At 43.2% G+C, this 12,527-nt stretch overlaps 2 protein-coding genes across 3 annotated transcripts in view; one reads left to right on the plus strand and one right to left on the minus strand.

The window, feature by feature from the left end:
- Nucleotides 1–119: 119 nt before the first annotated feature.
- On the plus strand, nt 120–5,263 carry smcr8a (Smith-Magenis syndrome chromosome region, candidate 8a). Its single transcript, XM_027148421.2, has 2 exons — nt 120–2,870; nt 3,884–5,263. Exons 1-2 carry the CDS (start codon nt 667–669, stop codon nt 4,335–4,337), a joined length of 2,658 nt encoding a protein of 885 aa, XP_027004222.2. The 5' UTR covers nt 120–666; the 3' UTR covers nt 4,338–5,263.
- Nucleotides 5,264–7,747: 2,484 nt separating this feature from the next.
- Nucleotides 7,748–12,527, minus strand: part of LOC113643972 (serine hydroxymethyltransferase, cytosolic-like) — a 9,447-nt gene continuing 4,667 nt past the window's right edge. For both annotated transcript variants that reach the window (XM_027148422.2, XM_027148424.2), the window contains 9 exons: nt 12,485–12,527; nt 12,248–12,408; nt 11,424–11,505; nt 11,014–11,226; nt 10,810–10,926; nt 10,032–10,154; nt 8,492–8,608; nt 8,203–8,310; nt 7,748–8,117 (listed from right to left, as the gene is read on the minus strand). The exon at nt 12,485–12,527 is cut by the window's right edge and continues 79 nt beyond it. In XM_027148422.2, the coding sequence (XP_027004223.2) occupies nt 7,945–8,117; nt 8,203–8,310; nt 8,492–8,608; nt 10,032–10,154; nt 10,810–10,926; nt 11,014–11,226; nt 11,424–11,505; nt 12,248–12,408; nt 12,485–12,527 (1,137 nt within the window). In that variant the 3' untranslated portion in view covers nt 7,748–7,944. The remainder of the gene's footprint in view (nt 8,118–8,202; nt 8,311–8,491; nt 8,609–10,031; nt 10,155–10,809; nt 10,927–11,013; nt 11,227–11,423; nt 11,506–12,247; nt 12,409–12,484) is intronic.

The following is a 12,527-nucleotide window of genomic DNA, read 5'->3' on the forward strand; positions in this document are numbered from 1 at the left end:
CCTATAAAGTCACTGACATAGATTAAATATCATGTAGTCTCGCGCTACGAACTGTCGTGAACTGTCGTAAAACACCCCATAGCACATACCCGATAATTAATCAAACGTATCACTTCAAAAGGAGCCAAAGCAGGAAACTAATACTCTCTATAAAAGGCGCTTGTAAAACGCTTATCACGTGTGTTTAATAGATATATTTTTATTTAATCACAGGTTTTCCGGGTGGACAAATGACGTAGGGCGTACCGGAAAACGTACACGGACGTAATCCGATTATCTGATCTTCATATAAAACCCTGACAATTTGTGGCATGGATATGATATGTGAATCGTGCAACCTGTTCTGATTGACTCTAACGCCTATAATCATTATTGTTGTTGTTTAGTAACGGCTGCTGAGGGACTCAGGATGTGTGAGAATGTGCTGTGGATGAAGTGACCCTCACGACGGAGCGGTAAATATGTCAGTGGCAGAGCCGAATGTTGTAGATGATTCGGTGTGGAATTGTTCATATTGTCGTTTCTGGAGGTACAATTAGGCCCAGTGATGGAGACCAGAGTGTTAAAGCTCTCCAGCAGGTGCAGGGTTTAGTGTCTTGTTTTAGTGCCTCTGGCTCTGGTGCAGTAGGACGTTTCTTCTCATGTTGCTCTTAACAAATCGAGAACATGATCGGATCCCCAGATGTGGTGGCATTTACCAAAGATGATGATTTTGGAGATTCTTTCCCAGACCAGTGCTCGATCCCAGAGGAGTTCTCTGTGCCTTTGTTTCCTCATGCAAACACCAATCCGTGGTTAAAAACCTCCTATGCAAAGTTCTCCAAGGATTTCATCCTTATCTCAGAGTTCTCGGAGCAGGTCGGACCACAGCCGTTACTCACAATTCCAAATGATCAAAAAGTGTGTGGGACGTTTGACCTCAATTACTTCTCCCTGCGCATCATGTCTGTGGACTACCAGGCTTCGTTTGTGGGTCATCCACCAGGCACCAGCTACCCCAAGCTTAATTTTGTCGAGGACTCTAAAGTCGTCCTTGGTGATTCCAAGGAAGGGGCGTTTGCCTACGTGCATCACTTGACCCTGTACGATTTGGAGGCACGTGGCTTCGTACGTCCTTTTTGCATGGCTTATATTTCAGCGGACGAGAGAAAGATTATGCAGCAGTTCCAGCTGCTCTCGTCCGGCTTTTCCAGGGCTTCCGAGTGCTTAAAATCAGGGAACAGAAAAGCCTTTGCGAACGAACTGGAAAAGAAACTGAGCGACCTGGAATACACCAGATCCGTGCTTCACAAAGAGACCGAACTGCAGAAAATGAACAGCGGCTGTTACTCCACGCAGGTTATCGAGAAAGCTAACGAACTGGCAAACGTGGAAAAGTCGATCTACGAGCATAAAGATTTGCTGAGGCAAATCACATCATATCCTAACAGTAAAAGGACAGACTCTGATCAGGTGCGGTGCGAGTCGGATAACGGAGCTGAAGCGAGTTCGGTGGACCACACACTGTCTTCTAATCATTCTGGACATGAGGAGAAACCAGTGGGGACAGATAGCGGTAGTCAGCACCCGTCTTACGTCCCCCAGCTTATTAAAGCAAAATCTGCAAAATGTTTCGATAAACGCTTAAAAAACCTAGAGGAACTATGTGAATCTGCCTTTTTCCATCAGACCATGGACCAACTGAACGCGATCGAGAAGAGCTTCAGAGGCGATCTTTGCTTTATTTACACCAGCCAGATTGACCGAGCTCTCTTAAGGAACCAGAAGATCACCAGTTTTCTTTTTGAGTCGCAACGAGATGATGACGACGACGAAGAAGGCTGCTCCAGGAACCTTTATTACCCAAACCTTGCCACACATCACGCTTCGTCCAACTTCTCTGGTGAGCCTGTGAGCCTCGAATCCTACGCTGATGATGCGGAGAGAAGTCAGAATAGGCTGGTTCTTGAAACAGTAGACGGCCCTCAGGAGTCCAGTACCTCAGACGTTACACAGGAAACCTCGGAAGATGCCAATGACAATGAAATGAAAGGGAGTTTCAGCAGTGACCGGAGCGTTGAAGCGTTTATAAACCTTAGTCCGGGAATTCCTGATGTTTTTGCAAAGACGCCCAGCAGCAGCATGGCTTGTCCCATTACTTCCTCATCTGAGGAACAAGGAAACGTTCAGCCTGTCGCTGCAGCTGCTGCTGGAATGACGTCCTCTTCTCTAGAGTGTGGATCGGATCTGAACCATGGCGACGTGTTTGAAACCGAAACACTGGTTCAAATGGACACAGCATGTTGTATGGGACAAGATGGTTTTATCTATGAGGAGCCTTTACCTGAACCAAAAGAATGCTGTAGGGACAAGGTGGTGAAGAGCGAGCCTCTGTCCCTGCTTCAGAGAGACCATGTGCTACAAGCGGACTACGTCTTCGGAGAGTCTTTGCTGACTGTCCCGAGGCCCAGCATGGGGTTGACGCTTCCTGAACTCAGCCCCAGCTCTGTGTCAGAGGAGATGGTGAAAATGAACGTGGAGGACGTTTCTGACAACGGCAGTCATGTGAGCACGTCCACCAGCTCCGACCGAGCAGCCTCTCCTTTCACCTATGGCAGTCCTGTCACAATGAGGCTGAAGAAGAAGGCAGGCCACAGTGCTCTGAGGTTCATCAGGCAGTACCCGTTTGCTCAGCAAGCCATATTCTGTCTTCTGAGTGGAAGAACGCTGGTGGTTCTGGGAGCTGATGAAGGCACCGTGAGGAAGCTGGTGAACGCCTTGTTGATTTTCGTGCCCAACCTCGGCAAGTATGGTGAAAGCGTGCAGCCCTGGATTTCCACCTCATTTCAGCTGAGCGACCTTCAGCGATGGAAACTTGTCGGATTGCAAAGGTATGATGTCACCGGCTGTTACAGATGAAAAATAGCTGCTACAAAAATTGAGATTAATAAATTCTTTTTGCGGTTCTTAAAGAAGATTTGATTTTTTGTTTATATTTGTTGATAAATTATGTAATGTGTCATAAATCTAAATCTGGCACCAGTTTTTAAATTATACTCCACTTTTTCTAATAGATAGCACAGATAGGTTGAGGTGATTAGGCATGGGGTTGAGGTGAGGAGGCATGGGGTTGAGGTGGGGAGGCATGGGGTTGAGGTGGGGAGGCATGGGGTTGAGGTGAGGAGGCATGGGGTTGAGGTGAGGAGGCATGGGGTTGAGGTGGGGAGGCATGGGGTTGAGGTGGGGAGGCATGGGGTTGAGGTGTGGAGGCATGGGGTTGAGGTGTGGAGGCATGGGGTTGAGGTGGGGTGGCATGGGGTTGAGGTGAGGAGGCATGGGGTTGAGGTGGGGAGGCATGGGGTTGAGGTGAGGAGGCATGAGGTTGGGGTTGAGGTGAGGAGGGTTGAGGTGAGGAGGCATGGGGTTGAGGTGTGGAGGCATGGGGTTGAGAGAGGTGTAGGGTGGGGTTTTTATATCTTGTTGTTTGGCTTATTTGATGATGTATTTTTATTATGTATTATTTATGTATTAGATTTAATTCAGTATTGCTTTTCCTACTGGGATTAGTACTTGGGCTCCTCTTCATCCTTATATTTGGATGTAATTGTGAACTTTTGTGTTCGTGTTTAAATGATGTATTTTTTGCAGTTACACGTTGTGCGAAAATTCCAAATTCGCAAAAACATATTATTCTAATTAATAAATTGTTCATTAAAGTGTCAGACTCGAGCTCCCCACTTTGTATTTAAGAGACCTTCTCAGGGAACCGTAGCAGATGGTGGAAAACCTTCTCAGAAGAAGAGTGGAGCTTTATGTATTCATATTAATTCTTCAACAAGCAGCGCATATGGCCAAAGGTTATATCGTGTATAATTGATTATACAATATGTTTTTTTCCCTTCAGGGTGGTTTCTCCAGCAGGTTCCAGCTTGCTCCATTCCCTGAGCCGCTACAGCCGATATATCGGCATCCTGGACTGTGACAACAAGACGCTCCGATGTCCGGCTTACAAAGGAGCGCTAATCGGTCAGATGGCAGACCACAGGACGCAGATCAAACGAGGCAGCACATACTATCTCCATGTGCAGAGCATATTAACTCAGCTGACGGCGAAGGCTTTCCTTTACACGTTCTGCCATCACCTCCACCTGCCCGTCAGCACAGACCAGGACGCCGACGCCGTCATACTGCGCAGGACTAATTTCTTGTTGCAGCTCGGCTACACCGAGGAGGAGAGTAAAATAATTCGCTTCTTGAGCGAGCTCATCAAGCACCATTACCTTCAGGGGCCTTTAAAAGGGGTCAGCCAGTCTTACTTCAGTTTCACTTATACCACCAGCTATTTGTATAAAATCTGAATGTGCTCTTTTGTTCATTTAAGAAGTTAAAACTTCTGAGTTTTTTCCTTCTCTGGCACCTCTGCTGAAATCAGGAGACCAAGAAATCTGAATGTATTCGATTCCAGTGAATTTATTTTTCTCCTTTTTTTCCCCAGTGTTTGCTTTACAACGGATGGTCCGGTGTCATCGGTGTGATGTTTACGCTAATGTTTACGTCTGACGTCTAGTTCAAGTATGAACACACAAAAAAATTCCTTTTTAGAGCCAGTTTAGGGTAAAAGTGCAGTCAACTGACAAGAAACAACCGATTTGGATGTTTTGGGCAGCATTTATCAAGAGGTGTTGAATCTATTTTAAACCGAATGTGAAAATGTAAGATGGCATTTACAGTACGTCACTACGGCGTTTACGTCGTAAGGTGTCGCCATAGATGTGTTCTTTAACCTCGTGTACCGATTTATTTCCATTGAAACCCAAGAGCAGTCTGATGGGGATGCTGTAAAATACTGACGCTCGAATTCAGCGCACTTTCCTTCAGAAATACGTCTTCTGTGTTACTCTTTATTCCACTGTATAAATACTGTAAGTTATCACAAAGAAAAATGAACGGCGGGTTTGGAACTGACGAAAGTTTTAAGCAAGCAAACTGCCACGTGTGTTTTAGCTCTGCTACGCCCTTCGGTTTGAACAAAGTTCTGCATTGGGGGGGGGGGGGGGTAGAAGTTCAGTAGTGCAGAAGTGTTAGATGACATCCTGCATGTTTGGAAAACGCACAGGCGAACGACACGGCAGCGCTCGTTTCTATCTCACACGTGGATTTCCTTTAGTCTGATGTACAATGACGTGCAATGATATAATGTTGTCTTGGTGTTGTGTGCAAATAGTGTGAGCATGAGAACTTGATGGAGTGGCTTTTTTTTTTTTTTAGTGGATTCAGTTAAGAATCACAATCATGAGGAGTGACATGGAAGTGATCGTTTTGTCTCAACACACACATCTCACACACATGCGCACACACACCTCACACACACACACATCTCACACACACACGCACACACATCTCATACACACAAATCTCACACACACACACATCTCACACATGCACACGCACACACATCTCACACATACTCATGCACACGCGCACACACACATCTCACACACACGCGCACACACACATCTCACACACACACACACGCGCACACACACATCTCACACACACACACACGCGCACACACACATCTCACACACACACATCTCACACACACACACACACATCTCACACACACACACACACATCTCACACATACTCATGCACACGCGCACACACATCTCACACACACACACGCGCACGCTCACACGCGCACACACACATCTCACACACACACGCGCACACACACATCTCACACACACACACGCGCACACACACATCTCACACACACACATCTCACACACACACACACATCTCACACACACACATCTCACACACACGTGCGCACACACACACATCTCACACACACATCTCACACACACACACACACATCTCACACACACACATCTCACACACACGTGCGCACACACACACATCTCACACACACACATCACACACATCTCACACATACTCACGCACACACACACACATCTCACACACACTCACGCACACACACACACATCACACAAACATCTCGCGCGCACACACACACACATCTCACACACACACTCACACGCACACACACATCACACACATCTCACACATACTCACGCACACACACACACACTCTCACACACATCACACACACACACACACAACACACCACTCAGTATGCTAACATCACCTTTACGCTATGCTTGCTGCTGCATGATGGGTCAAAAATGAAGTCCAAAAAAAGAAGTTTTGTAACGGCCACCAATTTCCAGTTATTTTTAATATAACTTGCTTTCCATTTGTGATCTAACCGATCGAGAAGAGTCTTAAAATATCCTGTATGTGACCTGCATTCTGACGAATGTTAACAAGCCATACCATATTCTACATTATTTCATTATGTAATGGCTTTATTTTTTCTTTCTAAGCTTTTTTTTTTTTTTGTCCAAATCATAACTGAAGATTGTTGCTCATTAGAGTACATATAACGTATTGTGATATTTGTCTGGGGTGCAGTAAGACATTGTGTTTTTATTGAAAACGATCTGTGAATGTTCAAGTGATATTTTTCGGGGCATTATTCAAGTACGTTGAGTTTTCGCCCAGTATGTTTTCTGCCTTAAAGGTTCATTAAAATATTAAAATATTACTAAATCGATGTTGTGAAGTTGAGTCTTTTTTTATCGTTATCATATAGAGTGGATAGAAACAAAAAAGTCTACACACCTTTGGTTGGATTTGAAGAAAGAACTTATGTCAGATATTTAATGTGATCTAGCGAATTGGGGAAAAACCTTTTTAGTTAATTGTTAAAGCAACTTTGCTTGTAATACATCATTCAGCGTTTTAGACTCACTGCTGCTTCGCATCCATGAAAAAACAGGTGGATTGTGGACTGAATCTGGACACTGATCTTTATCTGAAGCCTTTATTTTGAGCTATCCATGATCCATGATGATAAAGCGCTATTCCCATCTTGGTGGTGGTGGTGGGGGGAAGGGTTACGCTAAAATTCCTTACTGTTCTGAACCATACTACACAATGCACCTTAACACCCAGATTTGCCCAGCCTTAAATTAAACTTAACTTAAATGTAACTTACATTTTTTAGAATTTATTGTATGTCATGGAATTTGGGAATTTCCCACTGGAATGAATAAAGTATCTATATATCGTTCTGTCGAAGTGAAGCAGATACGCAGCTCCATAGCATGTACAGTAGGTGATGCTCCCAACACCGTGCTTCATCCTGGCTGATGGTGTTCTTTGGATGAATAGCTGTTTTGTTTTTAAACCAAACATATCTTTTTGAACTGTGGCCAGAAAGTTCAACCATGGTCTCATCAGGCTACAGCATATTCTTCCACATGGTTTGGCAGATGTTTGGCACTTACGTCTGTTTTGGCAACATTTCTATATTTGCAGAGACACTGGTATAAGTGGATCATGTAAAATACATGATCAAACGTTTGTGTTGAGGAATTGAAGAAACGTTTAAATAGACTGTAGGAAACGGCACATTCCTGTCAGGATTCGGTTTACATTTACAGCATTTAGCAGAACGCCCTTATCCAGAGCAACATACATTTTTATCTCTTTTTTTATACAACTGAGCAATTGATAGTTAAGGGCCTTACTCAGGGGCCCAACAGTGGCAGCATTTTTGGACATAGGAATTGAACTCACAACCTTTCAATTGGTAGCCCAACACCTTAACCACTAGTCTACCACATCCCAATTCATGACACCGGGTTGAAGATCTAATATAGTCTGAATACTGTTAAAATCTGAATGAAGAAAAACTTTATTATTTTTTTTATTTCTGAATCATAAACAATGCAAAATAGTGTGCATTTTTTCTGTATCATTGCACATCGTCATAAACTGTATAAAATGTGTGTTTTCCTCCCACATTTCTAGCACAGTTAAAGTTTGAGGTACTTTTTATAGCACCGATACAGGAACAGAGAATGAGGATTAGTCTCATAGCTCAGGCAGTCCAGGCATGGGGAATTTTCCAGCAAAAGCCTCTACCGCATCTCGGATTTCTCGTACTCTTTTTTGATAGTTCTTATCTTGAGCCAGAGTTTCCTTAAACTCCTTGAAAGTAGAATTGGGGTTCATGTTTTTCTGGATGTCCACAGCCAACTGAATGCCTAATGACATACAGATCAATATAGCAGTAAAACCTTTTTTGTACTTTTTTATATGGCCTTATATTTCAAAACACAATGAACTCACCTCTGTGAAGTAATTCTGCCACTAGGCAAAAATCTTCCTCTACAAACCCTCGTGATGTGAGCGCAGGGGTTCCTAAACGGACGCCAAAGGGGTGCAATGCACTATCACCTGCAGTAATAAAGATCATGTGTACACATACGCAATGATCATTTAAAAAATTTTGAAACATGTTCTTGTAATTTTCTATGTGCTTTATAATAAATCTGCTAAAAAGCAATAGCATGTGATGTCTATGATGGGCTAATCGGTTACGTGGCTGGGACATGTGATGCCAGTCATGAAATGGCACCTGGGCAGGGGCTGCTGTTACAGCTAATGGCGCAGTCCTGTAGCACCTTCTCTACCCTTAATCCATCGATTCCGTTCGGACGAAGGTCAAGCAAGAAAAGATGAGTATCGGTACCACCTGAATACAGATGCAGACTTTAAGATTAAATTACATGAATAAATGAAAGAATTTTGAGTTATTCTCTGGCAAATTTAAGTTCTTAACCCTTCCTGCTCCAGGGGTGCTGTATCATAGCTGCCCCTACGCTCTGACCCCAAACTCCTCACAGTTGGGATATGCAAAGGAAAGGTGATACTAAAGGCTTCTATGCACCAATTTTATTCAATAATTCCAGCAAAATTGTTTTGTAACTTGTCCTTCAGGTTTTCATAATGCCACCTCCCACTGATATTTAACACACAAACAAGTTCAGAAATATTTTTGGAGCACTGATATGTTCCTATATGCACAACTTCTGTGAAATATCTGTAAAGCTTTCTTAGCATCCCGGCTCTGAGTGATCTAGGGTTGCCACCCGTCCCGTGAAATCACTGATTCACAGTGAATCACGGCCAATCAGAGTCAGAGGAGGGCGGGACGCCGCCTCGCCGGTTCTTTTGACAGTCAGAGTGACAGAAAATCCATATGGAACGATGGCATCTGATACACTGATATACATCCACTGATGTTATTATGTTCATGATCTTCATGGAAGATCTTTTGCAAGTTTGCAAGTTATAATTAAGTAATGGATCTGTTAATTTAATAATAAGTTAATAAAATATGGTTCACAAGTTCCTCCAAAAGCTTATTTTTTGTGTTCTCAGTCACACTTTGTTGGCGTATTTTTATTATTGTCATAGCTGTGTATTCAATATGACCACTTAAGTTGTGATAGTGAGAGACTGAGTGCATCTGTTCACACTGATTTCAATAGCAGATATATTATTATAATGTCCATTGGTATCAATCTTAATATTTTTATGAATACATGTTTTAAGTTATGATATACCACCACTGGCACGCCATGGGGACTGTGGTCATCGTGGCCCTGATGGTTGTGGTCCCCGCTGCGGTAGGCGTCCCTTATTTTTCTGTATTGAAGGTGGCAACCCTAGAGTGATCTCAGGAGATGATGGTTAGCAATGTCGCTAATATTTCACTTTTTCACCATTTCCCTTATTCATACCGTACCTGTACACTTTCATTTATTTTTACATGACTTATTATACAACCTTTATTTATTCATGCTGAGTTTCTCTGCCTTGGACGACGATACTGGAAACCTCTGTTCTCGTTAGCTGACTACTTCTCATAGGAGGTCATAAATAAGTTTGCTGACTGACATTTCCTCAAATGTCACTGCTATGTTATTAAATAGTACTAGTGTAAACAAAACTTTACGTTTATGTTGACGAACATGTTTGAAAGACTGATACCAACCAGGCTACATGGACATTAGCATTATATTTCTTTTTAACATTTTGTTGCTAAATGACGTGACTGGGAGCACAAATTAATACGTTTCTGCTACGTAGTAAATACTTAACATAAAACTTACCTGTAACAATTTTGTAGCCCTTTTCTATTAAAGAAGTTGCTAATGTCTTGCAATTTGCCAGCACTTGTACTTGGTAGGCCTTGAATTCTGGAGTCAGTGCCTGCTTCAATGCTACAGCCACTCCTGTGCAAAAAAAATAATAATAATAATAATAATTTGGGATTATTAAGCAATTTCTAACTAAATATTTCTGTTTTATTTGTTTATTTTGAACATTGATAGTAAAAGTGCATGGTGATATTTTAGCAGAAGGAAATGCAATAGAGATATTTCTCATAGCCTCGTGTAAAGATGCCCCTAAATGCTAATCATTCATTCATTCATTCATTTTCTACCGCTTATCCGAACTTCTCGGGTCACGGGGAGCCTGTGCCTATCTCAGGCGTCATCGGGGCATCGAGGCAGGATACACCTTGGACGGAGTGCCAACCCATCGCAGGGCACACACACACTCTCATTCACTCACACACACACACACACACACACACACACACACACTACGGACAATTTTCCAGAGATGCCAATCAACCTACCATGCATGTCTTTGGACCGGGGGAGGAAACCGGAGTACCCGGAGGAAACCCCCGAGGCACGGGGAGAACATGCAAACTCCACACACACAAGGCGGAGGCGGGAATCGAACCCCCAACCCTGGAGGTGTGAGGCGAACGTGCTAACCACTAAGCCACCGTGCCCCTAAATGCTAATCATAATCTCTTAAAACACAAATATAAGCTGTAATGATTCTAAAATGGAATACAAATGCAGAACTAATCACCTGCAATGGAATGGATGTGACGTCCTCCCTGCAGTCTGGAAAATACAGCTTCACAGATCAAACTCTCCAAGTTGTAAAGAGTTACTTTTCTTGTTTCTGCTTCCACACTGCGCACACCTAATAGGTAGAACTGTTAGCTGATATCACAGAAAATAAAACCAATCAAATTTGAACAGAGCTTTTGTTTTGTCCCAAAGAAACAACCTTTTCTGTAAAATATGGCTCCAGCTTTGCAGGCTCTCAGGGTCTTATAAGTGGAGGTCGAAACAATATCGCAGTAATCAAAGGGGGATGGAACCAATCCAGCAGCAACAAGTCCACTAATGTGTGCCATGTCACCCAGCAGGAAAGCTCCGTTCTCATCGGCTATCTTCCTCAGACGACCGTAATCCAGGTTACGTGAGTAGGAGCTGGGACCTATGAGAATAAGATAAGGTAGAAATAAATGTAAAAAAAAAAAAATAAATACAATAATTCTACTTCCTCAAAAAGAATGAAAACATCTGAGCTCACATGTCCCTGGTCCTCGATAGCAGACATGATTGATTGTCTAATACCTGGTAAGTGATTTGCTATGATTTTCCTTGGTAGAATATTCCAGCAAGAACACTAACCTGCAATTATTAGTTTGGGCTTGAATAAACGAGCATTTTCCTCTAGTTGGTCATAATCAATGTAACCGGTCTCTCGGTTGACCTAGAAATAGGTAAAAGCTAGAATGACATTGACATGGAATGATATAAAATATATACATTATGGCCACCTGACCAATCACACCCATATGTGCTTATTGAACATCCCATTTAGATTTAGTCCCTTTCTGTTAGATGAGGGGTCTCCACTCTTATCCACAAAGGGCCGGTGTGGGTGCAGGTTTTCATTCCAACCAAGCAGAAGCCACACCAGAGTCTTCTAAAAGCCAAGAACAGCTGATTAAACAGGTGGAATCAGGTGTGGCTTCTGCTTGGTTGGGATGAAAACCTGCACCCACACGGCCCTTTGCGGATAAGATTGGAGACCGCTGTGCTAGATGTCTGAGCATGGCTGGTGCACTCAGTGTTCCAGTTCATCCCAAAGGTCTTCAGTGGGGTTGTAACTGTTACGAATGCGGGAATAAAACGGACCCAAATGCAGGATGGCGAAATAAACAGGGTTTAATAAAAAATGAACAGTAAACATGACACAGACTAAAGACAGGACAAGGCAACACGGCACAGTTAAATAGACAGGGTAATCACAATGGGAAACAGGTGTGTGGAAACGGAAGGAGCAGACAAGGGCGGGGCAGACACGTGACGAAGAACATAAACACATGCACGTGGCCAAAGTCCAGGCTGAGTCATGACAGTAACAGTTTGTGAAGGAAACACATATGGGTGTGATGGGCAAGTGGTTCAGTATAATTATGCCTTACAAATAAACAAAAAATAAACAATACCTTGTAGGACATTGATTCAAAGTAGAGGGAGGTGGCAGAGAATTTCTCTTTGTCCAAAATAAATCCATGGCTCCGGTGGCCACCATCACAGGGATCAAGCCCCATGATCCTCCCATGAGGCTCCAATACTGATATGTACACAGCAAAGTTGGCAGACGATCCTGAAAAGACCAAGAGTTTATGACTAACCTGGTGTTTAAGAGAAACCGTCTCAAAACACCACATACACAAACTTACCAGAATAAGGCTGTACATTTACACCCCATTTTTCTGGGTCAAG

Source organism: Tachysurus fulvidraco, chromosome 24 (genome assembly GCF_022655615.1).
Source record: "Tachysurus fulvidraco isolate hzauxx_2018 chromosome 24, HZAU_PFXX_2.0, whole genome shotgun sequence".
In the NCBI taxonomy this organism is placed as follows: domain Eukaryota; kingdom Metazoa; phylum Chordata; class Actinopteri; order Siluriformes; family Bagridae; genus Tachysurus; species Tachysurus fulvidraco.

What these genes read in the sequence shown, in the direction of transcription:
- smcr8a (XM_027148421.2), top strand. Translation starts at nt 667, where the DNA reads ATGATCGGATCCCCAGATGTGGTGGCATTTACCAAAGATGATGATTTT. An exon ending in AAACTTGTCGGATTGCAAAG is followed by an intron (nt 2,871 to 3,883) that starts GTATGATGTCAC and finishes TTTTCCCTTCAG; the next exon opens with GGTGGTTTCTCCAGCAGGTT.